This window comes from Lynx rufus, unplaced genomic scaffold, assembly GCF_022079265.1.
Source record: "Lynx rufus isolate CCGP_SWC_20201006 ecotype Redwood Valley unplaced genomic scaffold, mLynRuf1.p SCAF_1, whole genome shotgun sequence".
Taxonomy (NCBI): Eukaryota; Metazoa; Chordata; class Mammalia; order Carnivora; family Felidae; genus Lynx; species Lynx rufus.
The window spans coordinates 67,385,684-67,410,477 of record NW_025814823.1 but is presented as its reverse complement, the minus strand read 5'-3'; the positions used below and the strand labels follow the sequence as shown (position 1 = coordinate 67,410,477).

The 24,794-nt window shown below is 46.9% G+C and overlaps 1 protein-coding gene across 2 annotated transcripts in view; it reads left to right on the top strand.

The window, feature by feature from the left end:
- The first annotated feature begins 1,860 nt into the window (after window positions 1-1,860).
- The window catches only part of ABCC4 (ATP binding cassette subfamily C member 4), a 264,706-nt gene continuing 241,772 nt past the window's right edge, over window positions 1,861-24,794 (top strand). For both annotated transcript variants that reach the window (XM_047081091.1, XM_047081080.1), the window contains exon 1: window positions 1,861-1,995. In XM_047081091.1, coding sequence (XP_046937047.1) covers window positions 1,922-1,995 — 74 coding nt within the window. In that variant the 5' untranslated portion in view covers window positions 1,861-1,921. The remainder of the gene's footprint in view (window positions 1,996-24,794) is intronic.

The window sequence follows — 24,794 nt, the reverse complement described above, 5'->3', positions numbered from 1 at the left end:
GCACCCAAGATTTGCTCTCTCAGCAAATTTCAAGAACACAGTATACTTGACAGAATAGTATTGTCAACTATAGTCACATTGGTCTACACCAGTTTTCCAACATTTTTCATATTGCATAACTGACATTAAAAATCATTTTTTATTCAAGTATAATTAACACTGGTATTGTATTAGTTTCAGGTGTATATAATGATTCAACAATTCCATACATTACTCAGCGCTCATCATGGTTAAGTATATACATTTTTTTAATATTTTATTTTTGAGAGAGACAGAGCACAAGCGGGGGAGGGGCAGAGAGAGAGAGAGAGGGAGATCCAGAATCTGAAGCGAGCTCCAGGCTCCGAGCTGTCAGCACAGAGTCCGACACCGGGCTCTTACTGACTGTGAGATCATGACCCGAGCCGAAGTTGGAGGCTTAACCGACTGAGTCACCCAGGTGCCTGGCAAGTGTACTCTTAATCCCCTTCACTTATTTCACCCACTCGCCTCCCCTCCGGCAACCAAAGCCATTATCGATAACACCATTTTAGCCAAGGTAAATGGGAAATTATTAAAAAGTAAAGTGATCTTGGGGCACTTGGCTGGCTCAGTCAGTAGAGCTTGCAACTCTTGATCTCCTGTGGTGTATTTGAGTCCCACCTTGGGGGTAGAGTTTACTTAATTTAAAAAAAAAAAAAGTGATCTTGCTGTAAGTATTTTGAACTGAAACATTTGCTTTTTCTTCAATTAGGGTTGAAGGGAAGAGAAGCTGCTGAGCTGGTAAGATGGCCACACAACAACCAAAGACTTAGGAGTGGGAGTCCAAGGTTTTGTTCATCAGGTCCTGCAATCATTCATTCATCCCACCAGCCTATTTGGACACTTTTCACGCACACTGACCATCACTAGTGGGGCAGCCCATGCTGGACTCTGACTTGAGTCCAAATTGGGTTTCATCATTTATGGACGATGTATAAGTTCTGTCCTTTCGTCTTATCTTTCTCATCTGGAAAACAGGGATAATAAATAACAACACCTTCTTGAATCTGGCCTTGTTAAAGTTAGAAGGGAGTCAAGACCCCCCTGCAGTGCAACTAACCAGTGTTCTGTAACATGTTCCCTTGGCTACTTTTACTCTGCTGGGCTCCCAGGGCATGATGAATGAAACCATAAGGCCGGCTCTCTCCTCCCTACCGGCCTTTCTCAATCTCAGAGGGCAGCAAAAGCTGCCAAGAGCTCCTTCGTGCAATGCAACAGGTGAGATGGGAAAAGCTTGCCCCCAATGACAGCATGCATTCATCTTCAATCCTCTATTACCTTTCTTTAGGTCTTGCAGCTCTACAAAGATAATCTGTGCTAAATCCTGCTGTTGTCTGAGGTCAAACGTTTGGCTCGCAGGCTGGACCATCTGCCCTAGCACCCTTGTTTGGTTCTGATGAGGGCAGCCAGCCCAGAAGGCAGGCGAAAGCCGTCCCGCAGCTCTCAAAGCAGCAGCCCAGGGGGCGTTTCCGAGCCGCGGGGGCCGGCAAAGCCGGAGCCTCCCCTCGGCACCCTCAGCAGGGTGCCGGGGCTGGGAGCCCGAACTTATGCAAAGTTTGCATCCAGGTTTAAGCACGTGGGCGCCTCCGCGCAGGGCCCTGCGGGCCGCGAGCTCGGCCTACCCGCCTTCATCCAACGGCGTCGCCTCGCACCTGCTCGGGGTACGGGCAGCGTGGTCTCCGCCGCCCCCGTCCCGCCGCCTCGCACGCGGCGCGCGGCTCCCGTCTCCCGGCGGCAGCAGCTGCGCGGCCCGGGGGTGGGGGCGGGAACGGGGCGGGCCGCCGGCGCTCTGCTCCCGGAAGCGGGTGGTTCTTGGGCTCCCGCCGTGAGGACCCGCGCGGCACAGGAGCTCCGGCATCCCCGCCCGCGTCTCCGGGAGAAGCACGACCCCGCCGGCAAGATGCTGCCCGTGTACCCGGACGTGAAGCCCAACCCGCTGCAGGACGCGAACCTCTGCTCGCGCGTATTCTTCTGGTGAGCGCCCCGCCCGAGCTGCGACATCGCGCCGCCGCCGCGCGCCTGCCTGTCGCTGCCGGCGCCTTCTGGGGCTGGAGGGCAGAGGGTCGCGGCGTGGGAGCTCTTGCAGCCGGCGACGGGAGCACGCGGCTTCCAGCCGCCCGTGGGGCCGCCCCACGCCGGCCGCGTGGTCCCCGTCTGCGCCCCGGCGCCCAGGGCGGGCGGGAACAGGGCCGGAGAGGGGTTCTGGGGACCAGGGGATCCCTGCCTTGGCGCTCGCGGCTCTGCCAGCCTCAGTGCCTGGGAGCAGCAGCAGCAGCAGCAGCAGCAGCGACCGCGGCCGCAGGAGTCGGAGCAGGAGCTGGGGAGGGGGAGAGCCGTAGCTGCCCGGGGAGAATTACTGCCCAGTGGGAGAACCGACTAGACCTTTCCCCCCTTAGCCCACTTCCCCCGTGCCGCTCAGGGATTCGCACTTCTCATGAACTAAAGCTGCACCTTCTTCTTCCTAAGCAAGCAGCTTGTGAACACCTTCCTTTATCTAAACTTAACCGCAGTTTAATTAGTGCCCTGGACCATTGCCATCTCCCCCACGGCGTCCCCACCTCTTCCGATATTCCTTCTGTGACACTGAGCTGCAACTCCACTGGGCTCCCTTGTGTGTTTGTGTGGCTGTGACCATGTCTCTCTCTTCCCCTTCCTCTGTTCCTGTGTGTCTCACACCGTGTCCTGGTATCTACTTGTGGCATATTTCATGTGGGTAAAATAACAGCTTTTTTATTTAATAAATGGGAACACTGCTCTTTAACACGTTTTTATCCTGGCCACACAGAGCCACAACTGGAGCATGTCTTTGAACAGCCGCTTTCCTTATTGCAATTATTTCCATTTCCATCTTTGAGGACCGCTCTGGAGATGGGGTCCTTGAAGCCTGTGGTCTCTGGATCTCTAGCCTTTGTAGAAGTGATCCGTGGTCTTAATGCAGGTAGTCTTGTCCAGGAGCCCTATGGACCTAAAATTATTGGAGGGTCCCTGAGCTGGGAGAAAACACAGGGGTGAAAAACGGCTCAGAGAGGTGAAGCTCTTGGCTAGTTTTCCATGTCATAGCTGGGACTACTGACTAGGTGAGCCTGAACCTTTGGACTTAAATTGCATTTGCATTAGATCTTTTGTTTCTTGACCCCAAACTAACCTGAAGGCTCTAATCTTACCCACATTCTGATAATTTACTATTTTAAATGGGGTAAGCCTAGGAGATCCCAAGGGGGTGAGTACGCCTACGTTTGTTTTGATTGGTGTATTCACTTTGTGTGGGAACATCTCTTGGCCCTTTGGCCCCTCTGAAGGAAAGAGGACTATGGGTAGAAGAAGGAATTTGGATGTGGGTATCGTCAACAGTGGTGAAGCAGGCAAATGTCTCCGTAACTTCAGGCAGGGCAAGGAATTCTGAAGCACTTTGTTTGTGGATTTTTCACATGAAAATGGGAAGATGAGGATTTTGGATGAAGCTATTTCCAGCTTCCTTACTGCAGGGGAAGGAGTGCTTCTCTCTGTTTTACCCCTGACAGTCCTGAAGCAGAGGTGAAGTTGCTTGGGATCACACAGCTATTTAGATGTAGAGCAGGATCCCAAAGCAGGCAGTCTGGCTCTTGAGCCTGTGTTTGTAACCGCTGTACTGAGCTGCTTCTGTTTGGACACTTGTTTTTTTTTTTTTTTTTTTTAATTTTTTTTTTTTAACGTTTATTTATTTTTGAGACAGAGAGCATGAACGGGGGAGGGTCAGAGAGGGAGACACAGAATCTGAAACAGGCTCCAGGCTCTGAGCCATCAGCACAGAGCCTGACGCAGGGCTTGAACTCATGGACCGCGAGATCATGACCTGAGCCCAAGTCGGCCACTTAACCGACTGAGCCACCCAGGCGCCCCGGGACACTTGCTCTTAAATACGTGGAGAAGGCTAGTCCATACACATTTTTGGTCTTGCAGGCCGGAGTTTCTTAAAGTTACTGCTGTTGGAGATGAGATGGTGCTTGTGAAAGCTATCACCATGCTTTAGGGCACCTGTCCTCAAAGCCGGGCTCTTGACGCCTTTAGCATCTGCATCACCTGGGAGCTTGTTAGGGATGCAAATTCTCCAGCCCCCATTTCAGACCAGTTCTGTAAATTATGTAGAAACTCTGGGGGGGGGGGGGTGGGTTTGAAACAGGTGCTGCAGGTGATGCTGATGGAAGGTTGAGCCTGGCTTGCTGCTTGAAGCCACCGCCCCTAGTGGCATTGTTATTCCATTTTTTTTTTTTTTAAATTTTTTTTTTCAACGTTTATTTATTTTTGGGACAGAGAGAGACAGAGCATGAACGGGGGAGGGGCAGAGAGAGAGGGAGACACAGAATCGGAAACAGGCTCCAGGCTCTGAGGCATCATCCCAGAGCCCGACGCGGGGCTCGAACTCACGGACCGCGAGATCGTGACCTGGCTGAAGCCAGACGCTTAACCGACTGCGCCACCCAGGCGCCCCGATTCCAGTTTTAAAAAAGGGTTGTGCAAGTCTTTTGAGGTCAGGTTGACCGTGATTGCTATCCTACGTTGGTTTATTTACCTTCTGCAATTCTAGGGCTTAAAAAAATTTTTTTTAAGTGTTTATTTAACTTTGTGAAAGAGAGAGATCATGAGCGAGAAGGGGCAGGGAGAGAGGGGGATACAATCCGAAGCAGTCTCCAGGCAGGCTTCAGGCTCTGAGCTGTCAGCACAGAGACTGACGAGGGGCTCAAACTCACATGAGATCATGACCTGAGCCAAAGTCTGATGGTCAACCAATTGAGCCACCCAGGTGCCCCTGCAGTTTTAGAGGTTTTAAAGTCGGAGGCCACCTTAGTGATTTCCATGTGTACCCTTCTGGCTGCAGGTGGGAAAGCTGAAATGAGCCCAGTTAGGGAGTACTGCCTGGAGATAAGGCCCAACTTGTAGAGAAAAGCCCTAGTTTTCAGCTTCTCATTGGATATTTGCTTTTCTTAAATTTCATCTGCTTTCTAAACTTGTGAACTGGTAGCTATCCAAATGATGCTGATAACTAGCTTTACTGACTTCTATACAAATGGCCTTACTGGGTGGGGTTTTGGTGTTAGCACACTTTGGGCTTAGAGTCTAGGAGTCATACGTTTGTGGCTATTGGCAGTTGTTGTGGATTTTTGTTTTATTTAAACAATTTTTAAAAAATATTTATTTTTAAATGAGAGAGAGTGTGCATGCAAGTGGGGGAGGGGCAGAGACAAAGGGAGACCCAGAATCTGAAACAGGCTCCAGGCTCTGAGCTGTTAGCACAGAGCCTGACGTGGGGCTCCAACCCACAAGCTGTGAGATCATGACGTGAGCCGAAGTTGGACCCTTAACTGACTGAGCCACCCAGGTGCCCCTGTTCTATTTTTTAAGTAGGCTCTGTGCCCACCCAGTGTGAGGCTTGAACTCACAACCCTGAGATCAAGAGTTGCATGCCCTACAGACTGAACCAGCTAGGCATCCCCGTTATGAATTTTTCAAAAGAATATACATATATTTTTCTGTTTTTGTAAGAAATTTAAAACTACAGGGGCGCCTGGGTGGCGCAGTCGGTTAAGCGTCCGACTTCAGCCAGGTCACGATCTCGCGGTCCGTGAGTTCGAGCCCCGCGTCAGGCTCTGGGCTCATGGCTCAGAGCCTGGAGCCTGTTTCCGATTCTGTGTCTCCCTCTCTCTCTGCCCCTCCCCCGTTCATGCTCTGTCTCTCTCTGTCCCAAAAATAAATAAACGTTGAAAAAAAAAAAAGAAATTTAAAACTACAGAAAAAGAAAGGAATATGGATGGTTTATTTTACAGAGTGTGGGGGGGGAAGGGGGAGAGAGAATCTTAAGCAGGCTCCTCCATAGTCAGCATGGACCTGAACTGAAATTAAGGGTCCAATACCCAACTGACCGAGCCTCCCAGGTGCCCCTGGATGATTTGTTTTTATTAGCCAAGTATATCTGCTGATGTTTTGGTTGTGTTTTCGTCTTCCTCCTAAAACTCTTGTGCATGTGTCTTTTCTACAAAACCAAGTAGTCCCCGCCCCTCCCCCCCCCAGCCAAATAGTTTTGGATCCTGATTCTTTCTTAATTTCCAATGGTTAACATTTATATATGGGCTTAAATCGTCAAAACAGTATATTTAATGATTGTGGTTTATTCAGTCTTTCACTTGTGTCGAGTACAGTTTATTTCTGATTATGATGCAATGAACGTCCATGTATCTTTGTGCGTCTTTCCTTTTTCTCTACTCCCCGAAATAGAGTAAGTGGTGAAAGGCAAAATGATTTCCCGGTTTTGGACCAGTTGACCCTCAATATCGGCTTGTGTGCATGTTTCATTGTCAACTTTAAATACCTGAATTAAGGTACTTAAAAGGTTAAAAATACCAAAGTTTTAATTTGAATTTGATTCATATAGATGGAGCTTTTTTTAAATATCTTTGAATTTGTGTTACATTTTTTCCCATGAGGCATTTATACTTTTTGAAATAACTTATAATAGTGCTTATCATATTTTTTCAGATTTTCATTTGTCTCAATTTAGATCAGAGTTGTTTTTTTTTTTTTTTTTTCCAAATAATCTCTACACCCATTGTGGGGCTCAAACTCACAACCCCGAGATGAAGAGTTACCTGCTGAACTGACTGAGCCAGCCAGGCACCCCTCCCCTACATAAATTTATGTATCATTAATCGGGCTTTTCTTTCTGGTTTTTCTTTTTTTTTTCTTTCTTTCTGGTTTTTCCTGTTGCTTCTGTAATAGATCTTTTTTAGATTCCGGCGTCGTCTAAATCTCCATAAGCATTTTCTTTCTAATGCTAAAGGCAGCTAGAATTTCCTTTTGTATTTGGTGTAAGAGAGGCCCCATTTTTCCCCAGACAGCCCATTTTCTCATCATGGTTTATTGAATAATTCTTCCTCTTTTCCCATTATTGGAAGTAAATGGTGTGGTGTATCCAGCTGGGCACTAGATCGTCCTGTCCCTCAAGACTCCCTGGACATGTCCCCGGCTCCCCCACTGCACAGCATCCCTGGGGGTGTGCTCTGCATTTATCCATCCACCCTCCTGCCTGTGGTTAGCAGCTCAGACCTGTCCCCAGAGAATGGGGTTGAGGAGGGTTTGGGCCACCGGAGAATGGCTTACATTCTCACTCCCCTGACACTGGCACAGTCGGTGAACTGTCATCTTGCAAAGTGAATGCTGTTGTAGAGATTGCCACTGGTGCCAGGGTAGACTCTCTGGAGACTTCTCAGAGAAGGCTGAGGATGCGAGGGAAGTGCAGATAATGCTGAGTGCTGTAATGGTTTCTAGAGGTTGGCTGCATTGGGCCCTCAGTGATTGGGAATGCAGACGTGTCATGTATTCATTTAGTTTAGTTTCTTTCCAAACAGTGGCTGTGGTGTACGTTATTAGGTAGCTGATAGTATTTTATTTTTTTTTAAGAGAGAGCATGAGTGGGGTAGGGAGGCAGAGAGAGAGAGAGGATCTGATTTTTTAAAAAAATATAATTTATTGTTAAATTGGCTTACATACAACACCCAGTGCTCATCCCAAGTGCCCTCCTCAGTGCCCATCACCCATTTCCCCTCTCTCCCCCCCATCCACCCTCAGATTGTTCTCTGTACTTAAGAGTCTCTTGTGATTTGCCACCCTCCCTCTCTGTTTGTAACTACTTTTTTCCCCTTCCCTTCCTCCATGGTCTTCTGTTAAGTTTCTCAAGATGCACATATGAGTGAAAACATAAGGATACTGTCTTTGATTTATTTCACTTTGCATAATACCCTCCAGTTTCATCTACGCAGTTGCAAATGGCAGGACTTCATTCTTTCTCATTGCCAGGTAGTATTCCATTGTATGTATAAACCACATCTTCTTTATCCACTCATCAGTTGATGGACATTTAGGCTCTTTCCACAGTTTGGCTATTGTTGAAAGCACTGCTATGAACATTGGGGTGCATGTGCCCCTGTGAATCAGAACTCCTGTATCCTTTGGATAAATTCCTAGTAGCGCTGTTGCTGGGTCGTAGGGTAGTTCTATTTTAAATTTTTGAGGAACCTCCACACTGTTTTCCAGAGAGCTGCACCAGGTTGCATTCCCACCAACAGTGCAAGAGGGTTCCCGTTTCTCCGCATTCTCGCCAACATCTGTTGTTGCCTGAGTTGTTAATGTTAGCCATTCTGACACGTGTGAGGTGTTATCTCAGTGTGGTTTTGATTTGTATTTCCCTGATGAGGAGTGACGTTTAGCATCTTTTCATGTGTCTGTTGGCCATCTGGATGTCTTCTTTGGAGAAGTGTCTATTCATGTCTTCTGCCCATTTCTTCACTGGATTATTTGTTTTTCGGGTGTTGAGTTTGGTAAGTGCTCTATTGATTTTGGATACTAACCCTTTATCTGATATGTCATTTGCAAATATCTTTTCCCATTCTGTCTGCCTTTTAGTTAATTATTTCCTTTGCAGGTCAGAAGCGTTTTATCTTGATGAGGTCCCAATAGTTCATTTTTGCTTTTAATTCCCTTGCCTTTGGAGATGTGTCGAGTAAGAAATTGCTGTGGCTGAGGTCAAAGAGGTGGTTGCCTGCTTTCTCCTCTAGGGTTTTGATGGTTTCCTGTCTCACATTCAGGTCCATTATCCATTTTGAGTTTATTTTTGTGAATGGTATAAGAAAGTGGTCCAGTTTCATTCTTCTGCATGTTTTGCTGACCAGTTCTCCCATCACCGACTGTCTTTTTTCCATTGGACACTCTTTCCTGCTTTGTCAAAGATTAGTTGGCCATATATCTGTGGGTCCAATTCTGGGTTCTCTATTCTATTCCATTGGTCTATGTGTCTGTTTTTGAGCCAATACCATGCTGTCTTGATGATTACAGCTTTGTAGTAGAGGCTAAAGTGTGGGATTGCGATGCCTCCTGCTTTGGTTTTCTTCTTCAATTATTTTGGCTATTTGTGTCTTTTGTGGTCCCATACAAATTTTAGGATTGTTTGTTCTAGCTTTGAGAAGAATGTTGGTGCAATTTTGATTGGGATTACATTGAACGTGTAGATTGCTTTGGGTATTATTGACATTGTAACGATATTCTTCCGATTCATGAGCATGGAAAGTTTTTCCATTTCTTTGTGTCTACTTCAGTTTCCTTCATAAGTTTTCTATAGTTTTCAGCATACAGATTTTTTACATTATTTGGTTAGGTTTATTCCTAGGTATTTTATAGTTCTTGGTGCAATTGTAATGGGATCAGTTTCTTTATTTCTCTTTTGCTTCATTACTGCTGTATAGAAATGCAACTGATTTATGTACATTGATTTTTGTACCCTGTGACTTTGCTGAATTTATGTATCAGTTCTAGGAGTCTTTTGGTGGAGTCTTTGGGTTTTTCCATGTAGAGTATCCTGTCTGCGAAAAGTGAAAGTTTGACTTCTTTGCCAGTTTTGATGCCTTTTATTTCATTTTGTTGTCTGATTGCTGATGCTAGGCAGGACTTCCAACACTATGTTAAACAACAGTGGTGAGAGCGGACATCCCTGTCATGGTGTCCCTGGTCTCACGGGGAAAGCTCTCACTTTTTCCTCATTGAGGATGATATTAGCTGTGGGCTTTTCATAAATTGCTTTTATGATGTTTAAGTATGTTCCTTCTATCCCGACTTTCTTGAGGGTTTTTATTAAGAAAGGATGTTGTATTTTGTCAAATGCTTTTTCTGCATCGATTGACAGGATCATATGGTTCTTTTTTTTTTTTTTTTTAACTTTTACTTATTTTTGAGACAGAGAGACAGAGCATGAACCGGGGAGGGTCAGAGAGAGGCAGACACAGAATCTGAAACAGGCTCCAGGCTCTGAGCTGTCAGCATAGAGCCTGACGCGGGGCTTGAACTCACGGACTGCGAGATCATGACCTGAGCTGAAGTCGGCCGCTTAACCAACTGAGCCACCCAGGCACCCCTCTTTTCTTTTATTAATATGATGTATCACATTGATTGATTTGTGAATGTTGAACCAGCCCTGCAGCCCAGGAATGAATCCCACTTGATCATGGTGAATAATTCTTTTTATATGCTGTTGAACTCGATTTGTTAGTATCTTATTGAGAATTTTTGCATCCATATTCATCAGGGATATTGGCCTGTAGTTCTCTTTTTTTGTTGGGTCTCTGTCTGGTTTAGGAATCAAAGTAATGCTGGCTTCATAGAATGAGTCTGGAAGTTTTCCTTCCCTTTCTATTTTTTTGGAATAGCTTGAGAAGGATAGGTATTATCTCTGCTTTAAATGTCTGGTAGAACGGGCGCCTGGGTGGCTCAGTCGGTTGGGTGTCTGACTTCGGCTCAGGTCACGATCTCGTGGTCTGTGGGTTCGAGCCCCGCGTCGGGCTCTGGGCTGGTGGCTCGGAGCTTGGAGCCTGCTTCTGATTCTGTGTCTCACTCTCTCTCTGCCCCTCCCCCGTTCATGCTCTGTCTCTCTCTGTCTCAAAAATAAAAATAAAGGTTAAAAAAAATTTTTTTTTAAATGTCTGGTAGAATTCACCAGGGAAGCCATCTGGTCCAGTACTCTTTATTTGTTGGGAGATTTTTGATAACTGATTCAATTTCTTCACTGGTTGTGGTCTGTTCAAATTTTCTATTTCTTTCTGTTTGAGATTTGGTAGTGTGTGGGTGTCTAGGAATTTATCCATTTCTTCCAGGTTGTCCAGTTTGTTGGCATCTAATTTTTCATAGTATTCTCTGATAATTGCTTGTATTTCTGAGGGATTGGTTGTGATAAACCCATTTTCATTCGTGATTTTGGGTCCTCAGGAGAGAGAGAATTTGAAGCAGTCTCCATGCTTAGCACGGAGCCCACTGCATACCTCAATCCCAAGACCCTGGGATCATGACCTGAGCCAAAATCAAGAGTCAGACACTTAACCTACTGAGCCACCCAGGCACCCCCCAGAGATGTTTCATTTTAAACTAGGGCTTTGCACCAGTTTCAAGATGCCCCCCACTTTTTTTTAAAGATTAAAAAAAATGTTTACTTTTGAGAGAGCACGCACAAGCAGGGGAAGGGGCAGAGAAAGGGGGGTCAGAGGATCCAAAACCAGTTCCCTGCAGAGAGTCCGATGTGGGGGCTTGAACTCAAAAACTATGAGATCATGACTTGAGCTGACGTCAGATGCTTAACCAACTATGCTACCCAGGCACCCCTGAAGGTTTTTTTTTTTTTTTTTAAAGTACACTCTACACCTAACATGGGGCTCAAACCCACAACTTGGAGATCATGAGGTGCACGCTCTTCTGACTGAGCCTGTTTGGCATGCTCCCAAAATGCCTCTTAATGTTAATCTTCCGAATCCAGATGTTACTGATGGAGGCTGGGTTAGCTTTCCAGGGCCCTTTTTCTGGCCTCAGCCTGTTTGTGTCTTCAGCACTTAGTTTGAGGAGTTTTGGCAAATTTGTACAATAACTACAGCCTGAAGCAAAACACCCTTATTGAAATGTACTAAGCCCCTGCAGTGAAATAAACAGTGTAACAAAATTTACTAAGTTTATCTCCTATAGCTTAAACTTAATTTTTTGGGGGTCTTTATCCCTATAGTTTCTGCATCTGCTCAACATGAAAGGGGTTAACTAGTGTTCATTCAGCTAATTTGCCTTTCTGAGTCCTCCAGGGGATCCCCTCCCTCCTTGCACATCTCCCAGGCTGCACCTGCTCTGTGGGGTGTGGAACCCAGGGTCCTTGTGTGCAACACGAGCCTTTATCCTAAATCTTAACCTGTAACTTTTCAGTGGAGCCAGGACACCCTGTCTGATACCAGGAGAATGTCTCTGGGCAGGGGGGGGGGGGGGGGGGGGGGATGTTCTTTGTGTGAGCTCTGAGCCTGTGCAAGTATTTTCAATGTTTCTATGCTGATGAATTGTGCAGAAGTGGTTGGCAGTGATGCAGTGGGAAGGTCTAGGCTTTGGAATGGACCCAGCACTTATCTCTGGCCCTGCAAGTTCTTTGTGACTGCATGTAAATGAATATCTGAGCCTTAAAATTGGAAGACAGGGATGATTATTAATGCAGGTCACCTAGAAGTCACCTAGTCCAGAGTTAAAGCCTCAGGTTGTTATGGCCAGGGGGCTCCTAAAGACTGGAATATAAGTTTTAGATCCATTTAAAGATTGACCCAATTATTTTTATTTTAAAAATATTTTTGATCTCTACATGCATCGTGGGGCTTGAATTTGTAATCTCAGGATCAAGAGTTGCATGCTCTACCGACTGAGCCAGCCAGGTGCCCCAAAGATTGATACACCCAAAGAGATTAATCCTTTTAGGATCTCTTTATATATATTATGTACATACAGTGACACAACCAAAAGTGTAAGTTAGAGAGTAAGATGAATGTTTTTTAGAAGTTAAAACTCACGTTATCTATTTCAGCAGTATTTTATGAGATGCCCGTAAAAATACAGATGAGGAACCTTCCCTCTCTCTAGGTATTCTGGTTCTGGTTGGTGTGGGTGGGACTTGGGGATCTACATTTTAAGTTCCTGCTGGGCACTTGGGGGGGTAGGGGATGCTTAGTCCTCCTGAGATGGGTCCATTTAGATAACAATACAGATCATAACTAACACCTATTGAATGCTTCCTGTGGGCTCAGAATTTTTTGCTCACTCGTTTACATTTAATGTCCCTGTTAATCCTCAATTGTATAAGACCGTGAATATGTCATACTGGAGGAAATCCAGGCCCAGAGGGGTTATGTAACTTGTCTGGGACCTGTAGCAAGGAGGAGGGGGAAGTCACTGCCCCAACTGGTACCCTGCCCACAGTCCGCAGCACACACAGTGGCCGCCTGTTCTCAGGCTCCTGTCTCTGTCTGCCTGCCTGCCTTTAGCTCCGACAGGTTAACACTGGTTGACCAAAGAAATAAATGAGTATGCTGACTATCCGGCAGATATTTAAAAGTCATGTTAGTGAGTGAGTTTGCTCTTCACAGATGTTTGTATGTGAAACACATTTTCCTACCCTGTCTGCATCATGCCATCTCCTGAATTGCCATGTGTTTTCTTGTCCATCCAGTTATTAAGACATGAATCTGTCCGTTTTCTTTTTTAATTTTTTAAATGTTTATTTTTGAGAGAGAGTGTGTGAGTAGGGGAGGGGCAGAGAGAGAGAGAGACAGAGAGAGAGAGAGGAAGACACAGAATCTGAAGCAGGCTCCAGGATCTGAACTGTCAGCACAGAGCCCAAAGCAGGGCTCGAACTCATGAGCAGCGAGATCATGACCTGAGCCGAAGTTGGACGCTTAGCTGAGCTGACTGACTTAGCTGACCTGAGCTTAGCTGACCTGAGCTGACTGAGCCACCCAGGGGCCCAGAACCTGTCTGTTCTCAAGGACTTTGTCTTCTGACATCAAATCTCATTGATTCAACTTTAGACATGCCCTTTGAGTCCTTCATTCAGCAAGTGTTTCCTGTATGTGAGTGTGTGAGAGCCCAAGGGAAGGCGGACACCTCTGAGCCTGTATCCCTCTCCTGTTCCAGCCTCAGCTCATGCTCTTGGCTTTTCTTCCTCCCAGCGGATCTTCCTACTTCGTCTTTACCCTAAAACAAATCCCTGCCATCCTCCTGCTTAAAAACCTCTGCTGCTCCTTACTGCTTTCAAGAACAGTTCTTAAGAGTGGCATTTAGAATTCTTCAGAACCTGCTTTTTGAGTCTCCTCTTCAACAATTTCTCACTATGAGACTTTTCGGATGAGGTGAGGCAGATTTTGTAATTATTCTGCCTGTGCAGGTCCCCCAGAGCCAGGATTGGGGTCCTGACTGAAGAGAGGCAGCTGGCTCTCAGTGAACCCCTGGGTTCACAACCAGGGTTGTGGGAGCGGATGGGGGAGAGCAAGACTGAAGCCTGTGTGGCTTTCTCAGCACCACTGCCCAAGGCACATTTATACAGCACTGAGCCCTGATCCTGGTTACAGTGGAACAGCGCCCCATCTGAAGCTAAAAGTGCCTGGGGATAAATCTGACTCTACGACTCCCCTGACCATGGGCAAATAAAGTGGGAATAATCGTTGTCCGCATCCCATAGGGTTGTTGAGAGTATGAAATGAACCAGACACTGGTAAACAGAGTGGTGTCTGGCAGATAGTGAGCAGTGAATACATATGAAAAGGTAGCTATGTTACCTTAGCATTTGTAACCTAACATTTTTGTTTGTGTATTGCCGTACTTTATTTCCTAGATAGAGAATCAATGTAAATTTCAGAATCTCATTCCTTACCCAAGGAACATAATCTGGGGCTTGGGGGGAGAGCTGTTGGCATCCTGAAATCAGAATTTTTTAACAGGATTCTGGGTGACTCAGATGCTTAAGGTTTGGGAACCACTTTTCTGAACTCTTTCTCAGCCCTTAAAATCCATCTCTGTTTGAGAGCACAGTGGGAGGCCAGGGGTACTGATTCAGCCCCTTTGTGGTTTAGGTAATTCGTTCAGCCAACATTTGAGTGCCTTTCTCGTTGCTGCATTCAAATCCATAAAAATAACATTCCTGTTCTCAAAGCGCTCACACAGTCTTGTCTGTTTAATTCTGTAAATAGTGCTAGTTGCTGAACAAAACAAGCCCCAAATCTTAGTAATTTAGTTAAAAAACAAAACAAGCCACACTTAATCTCATGTTTATAGTCTGTTTGGGGTTGGTGGCAGTGGGGAACCACACTGTACATTTGTTCAGTCGCTGGACTTTTCATGTCTTGTGGCTTGGTTCTTGGGTGCTCTCCATTGAGTCCTCTTTATTCAGCTGGAAAGAAGTTGTATGTGGCTGGTTTCTGTGTTCGTGGTGTGGAAGTGACCTACGTCATTTACGCTCACATTTTGTGGGCCAGGTGTCAGTCACCTGGTCACCTCTGACCATAAGGTGGACTGGGAAGTGTGATCCATGTGTCTAATCACAACACGTCAGGCGTGCGCTGTTGTAGGGCAGAGTTGTGCTCCCATGGTAGAGGTTGCGTGAGGAAGGTGGGCGTGTGTGGGACACAGATTTGTGGAAAAGGGGTAGTATGTCCTGAGAACATCGAGAAGTGTTGTGGATGCCCCTCAGTCATCTTGCCCCTCCCTGCTACCTCGTAGTGTTTGATACAGTCGTTCAAGACCATGTTCCTCCCCTTTTACATCTTAGCCAGCCAACTTTCATACTTACCTCTTCTCCCCAGTCTTGTACTGCATGGACTTAGCTTCTCATTCCATTTCCTGGTTCCATGGCCACTTCTCTGCTGGCCTCTTCATGGGGCTAGTTTCTGTCTGCTCTTTTTCCCCAAGCTAGCTCCTGTCTGCCCTACTTCCAATGTCAGGGAATTACATGGTTGGACAGTAGAGTTCTTCACTCATACTCAGTACAGGAATCCTTTCCAGACATTGCGCAGTGCCTTCATACCGAAATACCAGAAATGTTGTATTAAGCCAGTTTTCTTTTGGGCAGTTTCTAGCCATCTGTATCTTTGTGTGTGTGTGTGTGTGTGTGTGTGTGTGTGTGTGTGTGTGTGTGTGTGAGAGAGAGAGAGAGAGAGAGAGAGAGAGAGAGAGAACACAGCACATTGACTCCCCCCCCTCACATGATGGCCTTGTGGTATTCAAAGACCACTGTCATGGACCCATTAAATATTTCAGAGAATTGTCTCTAGTTCCTAGGATGCCTTTAAATGGCAGGGTTTTCAGACCCTCTTCCATCTGGTCGAACTGAATGTGCCTTGGTTTATCAATGTCTTTATATTAATGTGGCTTCTAGAACTAGACCTACTATTCTAGGTTTGCTCTGGCCAGAGGTAGTATTTTAACACTTTGACAATTTAACAAATATTTTTGAGTGCTTACTACACTCTAGGTAATGTTCCAGACTAGGGGTTGGCAAACTGTGATCTGTAGGTCACATCCAGCCTACTGTCTGTTTTTGTAAATAAAGTTTTATTGGAATGAGGCTATGCTCATTCATTTGTATATTGTCTATGGACTACAACAGTGGAGTCAAGTAGTTGCAACAGAGACTGTATGACCTGCAAAGCCTAAAATATCTATTTCTTTATTCCTATTCTATCTGTTTCTAGCCATAATTATGATCTAGTTCTTTATAGAAAATGTTTGCCTGTCCCTGGTCCAAATTTTCAGGATATAACAGTGAACAAGATAGGTAACAGTCCCTGCCTTCACTTGACTTAAATTCTAGTGAGAGAACAAATAATAAACAAGATAAATAGGTAAAACATAGTAGGTTATAGGTGCTAAGAAGAAAAAATGAGGCAGGGAAAGGGGTCAGGAGTACGTGTATGGGAAAGAGAGGTGGCAGTTTTAGCCAGGGTGGCAAGGGACAGCTTCACAGAGAAGTCCTGTACATTCTGGGGGAGTAGCCAGTGCAAGAGAGGAGGTCTGGAGGGCTCTGTTGGTCATTGGAGGTCTTTGGCTTTCCTTGGAGTGAAGTGGGGACCGCTAGAGAGTTTTGAGAAGAGACACGACATGGTCTGCTCAGGATTTAGTAAGATTATTCTGGCTGCTGTATTGAGAATAGACTGAAGAGCGCCATGGGCAGAAGCAGGGAGACCGGCAGGAGATTCCATGGTGGTTCAGGCAAGAGGTGAAAGTGGCTTTGACCAGGAGGATGGTGGGAGTGGCGGTGGTGTGGAGTTGGATTCAGGGAAGAGCTTATTCGAAGGTAGAGCTGGGCATCTTGGATATTAGGCTGTGGAACTTGAGAGGAAGAAACAGGCAGCGTTGCCTCTGGGTTCAGCCTGAGCACCTGGAAGGATGGAGTCGTCATGAAATGAGCTGCTGAAGGCTGCAGGAGGACCTGTTGGAGAAAAGCAGGAGTTTGGTTTTGATTATGTTAAGTTTGAGATGCCCTGCTGCACACTTAAGTAGAGAGGTTGAGTAGGCAATTGGTCATGAGTCGGGGCTCAAAGGAAGAAGTCTCGGCTGGAGGTGAAATTTCGGTATCGTGAGCAGTGTGTGCAGTTGGGATATATTGGACATACGGTTAACTGACGTCAGAGTCCCTGGGACTTATCCACACGCAAACCTCTGTTGTATCTCTGTTTAAGTTTATTTTGTTGACGTCAGAGTTCAGCATCTCATTGTTGTCAGTTGGAAGTTCTTTGAAAACTTTTGTAGTCTGAATGCCAGAAAGGGCAAGTCTTGGAACAGTCCTGTGGGTTGTGGCTGATCCACTGATGAACACTGGGGAGTAGATTAAGTTGGCCACAGTTGTTGGGGGAGGTCATGTTATCTGTCTTATGGGAGTCCAGAGGTATTGTATCTACTGGGTAGTTATTATGAACAATCCTACAAAAAAGGAATTGAGGTTAGGTTGGCATGATTTCCCATTTTGTTAAAAAAAAAATTATTTTAATAAAAAAAGTTTTTAGAAAGCGTGTGAGCAAGGAGAGGGACAGAGACAATCTTAAACAGGCTCCATACTCAGCACGGAGCCCAATGAGGGGCTCAATCCCACAACCCTGGGATGATGACCTGAGCCAAAATCAGAGTTGGATGCTCAACCCACTGAGCTACCCAGGTGTCCCATGCATGATTTCCTCTTAACACAAGCTGGCTCTTGTGAGGTCTTGCTTAAATGTACTTACAGATGCCTCCTTCAAAAGATTGTTGATGTGTATTATTTCTATTAAGCTTGCTAGTTCTCTTGTGTCGTAAGTTCTTACTAGTTAATACATAGCAGTATCTCAACCCTCACAAAAAATGAATTGCCTGGGCCCTCTGTAGGTAAACTTGAATTATCTCTGGGGGTGGAACCCAGGCATCAGTATTTCAAAAATATTCCCTGTGAGTTTTTGATGGACACTGACTGATTAACAGTTTCCCAAAGTCCCAGTTTCAAGGACCACTGACTGATTAACAGTTTCCCAAAGATCAGTCACCTTTCTGTGCATATTTCCATTTTTCTGGTCAAGGGTCCTGAACTGCTCTCATCCTCAAAGCATGAGATCCTTTGCTGCAGGTTCCTCTCAGAGCACGAGAACTGGTACCATAGGGTGTATTTTCAACCCCACGTGGACTCAGCAAGTGATTGGGGAGGAAGGGGGCTTGGTATATGGAAGTCTTAGAGATACTCAGTTCTTAGATCTTTATCTAACTCCTTGTTGAAGCTGGCCGTGTCCTCCTTTTGCCCAGACAGGACATCCGGGAGCTTGGAATTGAGTCAGGTCTGACTGTTTCCAGAGCACGAGCTTCCGCCTCCACGTTGCTGTGTTTATTTTTTCCTCCTGGTCAGGCAAGGATGCCTGGATTGATTGAGTTTAGGAGGGTAATTGAGTGGCTATCCCACATTTGTCAATTAAAAGCCTGTGAATATAAAACTGCCCACTTAGGCGCCTGGGTGGCTCAGTTGAGCGTCCAACTTCAGGTCAGGTCATGATCTGATGGCTCCTGAGTTCCAGCCCTGTGTTGGGCTCTGTGCTGAGAGCTTAGAGCCTGGAGCCTGCTTCAGATTCTGTGTCTCCTCTCTCTCTCTCTGCCTCTCCACCACTTGCTCTTTTTAAAAAAAAAAAATTTTTTTAAACCTACCCACCTAATGAATTTTATTTGCAGATGTTTATTGGTACATTCTATTGTCAGAAGGTGACTGAGATTGTATGATAAGCCCAATTGACCACCTCTTTTAAAGTCTTCTATTGAAGCCATTCTTCACCAAGTGGCCCGTGTGCGTTTCTGTCTGTCCTTAATGTAAGAATTTGTAGAAGGGAGATTTATTGATGGCCTAAAATTTTAGGCTGGGCCTTCTTCTCAGTGTCACAGAACCAAATGTGGTATTTATGAGAACTCTGAGCGTTCATTATATGCTATTTGTTCACCTGTAAAACAGATAAATGTATTTTTATTTTTAATTAGTTAATTTTAAAGTTTATTTTGAGAGAGAGGGAAAGAGACAGCAGGACTAGGGGGAGGCAGTTGTGGCGGGGGGGGGGGGCAGAGAGAGGGAGAGAGGGAATGAATGAATCTGAAGCAGGTTCTGTACTATCAGCGCAAAGCCCAATGCTGGGCTTGAGCTTCCAAAACGTGAGATCATGACCTGAGCTGAAACCAAGAGTCAGATGCTTAACAGACTGAGCTGAGCCACCCAGGTTCCCCCCCCCCCCAGCCCCGACTCCCATTTTAAGTGAATTTTCCGTTATTCGGTTTCCCAGGAGAGAGCATCAGACTAGAGCCGGAGGACCTGGGTGCTAGTCCGTGATCGTGTACTTATTACTTGTGTGACCTTTGGCAAGACACATAATCATTTCAGGCTTCAGTATTCTCTTCTACAAATTGGGAAAATTAAACTTAATCTCGGTATGTTCTCGAAGTTATGTTTTAAGTATAATAAACGAATAGAATTCTCTACACTTATTTTTCATCCCCACTTGTAGTCTGGCAGGGCAAGTCAGCAGGGAGGTGTTGTGGAAGTGGTGTCGTGTGTAATGTCTATCTCCGCTGCATGGAGAAGTGACCTGTTCGCAACTGCTCTGCAGAGATTAAGATCTATTAAAAAAAAAAGCCACAAAGCAGAATATAATTTATACCCAGAACTGGGCAACTAGCTGTGGAAGCACTTTGAAAATTATAAGGTGAGGGGCACCTGGGTGGCTCAGTCTGTTCAGTGTCTGACTTTGGCTCAGGTCATGATCTCACTGTTCTTGAGTTCGAGCCCCACATCAGACTCTGTGCTGACAGTTCAGAGCCTGGAGACTGCTTTGGATTCTGTGTCTCCCTCTCTCTGCCTCTCTCCTGCTCATGCATTCTCTCTCTCTCTCTCAAAAAAATAAAAACATTAAAAAAAAGAAAATTATAAGGTGGTGGTAACTACATCCACCAGAAGTCTTCTAGAAAGCAGTTTCACAGCAGAGCAAAGTGGTTGAAACTGCTCAAGTCCTAGCTTCTGGCACCTGCCTTTCCGTTAATGGTGCCAACACCCTGATCTTGGACTCCAACCCTGCAGAGCTGTGAGAGACTACATGTTTGTTGTTTAAGTCACCCTGGCTGTGGTATTTTGTTGGGGAGCCCAAGCCGACCGAAGCACCCCACATGCCCCACGGAGGTCTTGGTTGGAGTTAGTGCCCTGGTTGTCATTGATCAGAGCTGTTTTGTTTTGTGGTCATTTGTGCGTTATTACACTGAGTCACTAAGGATTCGGACCCCGCAGCCTTAACCTTCTACTTGACCTGCTTATTATAGACCTGCTGACTCCCAAATTTTGATTCGAATTCAGGTAAAAATCCCCGAAATTTTTCAGACTTGGTGGCCATCCCCTTCAGCCCTTCAGAGTACCTTACTCAGGAGGAGAAGGAGTTCTGTCCCTGGACAGGCAGGCAGGCGTTCCAAGGACCATTCCTGCTCTTGACGTGAGATCACTCACTACTGTTGCTGTTAGTGCCCCAGAACCAGGTTTGTGCATCCGGTGAAGGGCCGTCTAGTGTAAGTTAGGTTCTTTAAGGCGGTGAGATAACTCAGACTTGTGCTCTGAACTTTCTCTCTTACGTCTACATGCAAATTTAACCAAATAGTTTTGCTTCTGGGAAAGCCCCATGCAAGTCCTTCATGTATCCAGTATTAATATTGGGTAACAGATGGCCCGGTTCGCTGGCAAACCCGGAAGCTTCTTGCCTTTCCCCCTTTTGAATATGATGCATTTTACGGTTTTCCTTGAAACCAGTATCTTGAAGAGAAAATTAGTCCCTCTGAGTAAGCCAAATTAAGATCCTCTCCCTCCTTTCTCCTCTCTCTGTCTTTCTGTCTCTCTCTCTCCCTTGAGTGGATGTTGGTCATCTCTGCTAGGAGCCGCCCAGAAAGCGAATTGAAGTCTTGAGGGAAATTCTTTGCGGCTGCCTCATCTGCACGGTTCCTCGCGAGGGCGGGATTCCTTTCCTGTAAGGGGGAGGCACTGGCTCTGAGAAGCTTCCAGGAAGGATGAGGTGCAGCAGGAAGGAATCCCACAGAGCAGCCGACTCACACGCGCTTTTGAAGAGGGAATGAATCGCCTTTGGCTTCTCGGAAGCCACGTCCCACCCCCCAGGGCAGAGCAGAGCAGAGCGAGCAGCGCAGCGTGGCTACTAAACGTCAGGCTGCGGGGAAGGTGGTGCGTGAGGGGGCGGGGCTCGCCTCGGTCAGATGAAACTCGGACTGGAAAATTTGAGGTGAACCGGAGGCAGGCCAACATGAGCTAGCCCTGGGTCACGCAGACAGAAGGTCTGGTTCAAAGCCATTACGCGGTTTCCTCTCTCACAGCAAATTCCTGGCAAGAATTTCAGGCGAGAGGTGGACGTGAGCGCGGCGCCCTGTGTGCTGAGGGGCCGCCCGCGCCCAGCCGGGTGGACACTGTAAAGACGAGGGAGGCCGGCGCGTTCTTCCAGGACCCTCGCCCCCGGGCAGGTGGCCACGTGGCCGCAGCTCCTCCCCGTGGCTCCTGGGGAGCTGGTGGCGGCTGGGGGTCCCATGCCACGCTTCCTGCCCGTTTTGTGCTCCCTTCCTCCTCCCGCCCCGTGTTCCCACCCGTCTCATGCTCTCTGGAACCATCTCTGCTCCCTCTGCCCCCTCGCATGCTCAGCCCCGTTTACTGGTTTCCACGGAAATCCATGGGCAGTGGGGGTTTGGGGATTTTTGGAGATGGAGGTGGAGGAGTATTGGGTGGGCTTTGCCCCGTTCCCCTCCATGTTCTCTCAGTTCCCTTCCCTCTCTGATGTCCCCCCCCCCCCCCCATCGTGGGCACAGCCCTTCTGATCACTCCAGGACTTTGAGCAGTTTTCCATCTTACTGTGTCAGTTCCTGCAGAGCTACCTCAACCGTGATAACGTTTGCCTCCAGCCGAGGAAACAGGCGCAGAGGTTGAATTTTGCGCCCAGAGTAACGTGACTTAGTAAATGGAGCGGACGGGGCTGTGTGGCCAGCTTCAGCGGCAGAAGTCACATGCAGAGGTCCTTGGAAGGCAGAAGAGGGAGAGTTACATTCAGACGTGGGTTAGCATCAGGAGCTGGTGTGGTGCAGGAACGCCTTCTGGGGACAGGTGGTGCTTGTAAAACTGCATGGTGTTTTAGTTTGTGCAGAAATTCTCCTTCCTGTCCTTAAATCCCTAAAAGAAGTGCACCTCCAGAAGCATATTGCATTATAGACAATGACTTCTTTCCCTGGGCTTAGTGATCCCGTGTGGATATTCAGGCCCTGCCTTGACTTCAGACGTGGCCCCTGGCTCCTGATGGATTTTATCAGCCTTGGGTCCGATTGTAGAGAAAAGGGTTTGTGTTCTTTGTTATCCGGGTCTCCTAATAGGCCACCATCCTATGTGTTATTCTGGCATCTTTGTTCTTTAAGGATGTACATGGTTTGGTGTGCCAGCCTTTCTCCTACCCCCGCCCTGGCCACAAAAGGAAAAGAAACCCTACTTTGATTGGGTAGGAAATCAGATTAATAATAACATTTTTTGATTGCCTGATGTCCTAGAGCTGTCGCCAGTCTCGTTGTTAATTTTTCTTTTCACCTGTACCATGTGGTTCTAACTCTTGGTTTGCCCAGGACAGCCCTGGTTTACATCCTTTATCACACTGTCATTGTTAACAGCACTTCCTTTTACTCTTCAGAGGGTCTTAGATCGGGTGATAAATAATATCGCTTTAACTGAGCTGAAGTTCATATTCCGTAAAATATGCCCCTCACCCCGCCATGGAACTTGGGCAGCAAATGTGGTCAAGGGTGATGCCAATATTTGCTAAACTTTAACGAGGAGTAATCGCTAATCAAAACCTATGATCACTCCCACCTAAGCGGGTACCCTTGGACCTGTGACCTGTGCTTTATGCATAAGAATGACGGCTGTGAAAGTTACAGGGAGAGCGTGTGGTCCTGGAGGCGGCCCTTCACAGGCCAGGCTGCAGGAGCGTTGACAGGAACGTCTCATGGGTGGTCCAGTTCGTGCGGGCTGGAGGGACAATACCCAAAGGGGTCTCCCAGGGTGTATGTGAGTCCAGCCGTTGTGGTCAAGCACTTAGCTTCGCAGTGTGAGACAGAGCAAGCTGGACAGGAGGCCGCGACCAGGGGTCTGTGCTGAGCTGTCTGGGAACCAGGAAAGTCCCCCAAGGTGACACAGACCTTCACTGTCATGGCTGGCTTGGCTGATCACCTGGTTCCAGAACTTTTGGGTGGGCTGATGCCTGAGGGGCCCTACACTTGGGGTCTGCGGAGCTGATGGAGGCTGAGAAGTGGTGCGTTTGTACTTCACCATGGCCAATTAACTGTGTGTGCTCTTGGCCAGATCCAGTCCGAGCCAGTTTCTGTATTCATCGATGGAACATACTGCTTACTAGTAACTCTGTGGGTGGACAGGAGGGGTCCTGAAGCCCAGCCACCGCTCCCAGATTCCCTCATTCACTCCCTTCTCCAGGACACTACAGGACAATCTTTTCTGACCTCTGCTCAATTAGAGGCAAATGCTTAGTGTTTCGCCCTTTTTCTGTAAGTGCCTTAGACCTTAGGGCTTCCTACTTGCTGTTCTTTTTGCTTGGAACACGCTGACCCTGCTCTCGTCCTTGGGGTCTTGGTCCACGCCTGTCCTCTGAGAGCCCGGCCTCCTCTCCCTAGCCAGCCTAGCCATCCCGTCCTCAGCCACATACATCTCTTTGCTTTATTTTCTGTCTGATCATGGTCATTGTTCTGAACCTCCCTTAGTTTGGTTGTCCCCTGCTTCCCTTCCTGAGTGTGAGCTCTGTAGAAGATGCTATCTGTGGTCTAGAATCTAGAAAAGTGCTTGTCCCGTGGTGGACAAGCACTTAAGACTTCATTTGAATTAGTGAATGTTAAAATTCCTGTTTCTTACAGTCCTGTTGTTGAGATTCCTGGTTTAAAAAAAAAAAGTGAGTTGTGGGTTGCATTTCTTTTTAATTTTTAAAAATTTTAATTTAAAAAAAAATTGTTTTTAATGTTTATTCATTTTTGAGAGAGAGAGCGCAAGCAAGGGAGGGGCAGAGAGAGAGGGAGACACAGAATCCGAAGCAGGCTCCAGGCTCTGAGCTGTCAGCACAGAGCCCGACATGGGGCTTGAACCCACTAACCATGAGATTGTGACCTGAGCTGAAGTCAGACGCTTAACCTGTTGAGCCACCTAGGTGCTCCCCCCCCCCCCCCCGCCTTTTTAATTAATAAAGTTGTTGCACACATGCTGTGCTTTGAGAGCGTTGAAGGGCTGCTTCTGCAGGGATGAGGGAGGAAGATGTTATTTGGCTCTGGCCTCTTTGGAGGGAGAAAGGAGGTGCATCTCCTCTGCTCCTGGGTTACACAGTTGGGTGCTCACTGTTGTTCTCCACTCTTGCAGGGCGTATGTGGGAGGAGCGGTCTGTCTTCCCTCTGAGTCCCCTTCCTCCTGATGAAGTGCCGGTGACCTTCATGGAGAGATGAGGAGCAGAGGGGCTTGCTAGAGGGACTCGGATTTGCCTGGGAACAGCATTCAGATGGCTGGGGTTGATTTAGGACGGGGGACAGAGGACGGATGGGAACCAGGGGTGACAGGCCGTGTGTAAAGTATCCCCGTGTGGTATTCCCTTCACTTACTGACTAAACCCGCTTGTGTTGTTTTCAGTTGCCTTTTTTTTTTTTCCACCACTGAATTTTTGTGGTTATAGGAAACGTTTTTCAAAGCGAATGGGAGGAGATCCTAAGATTATTAAGAAAGCTGTTTTAGCATGTCCTGAGATTCCCTATGGAGTTTTCCCTCTTCTGCTTCCTACGGAGTAAGCCCTTTAACAGACCGTGTACAGAGGCTTTTCAAAGGATATTTTTGTTCTTTCTGAATACGCAGC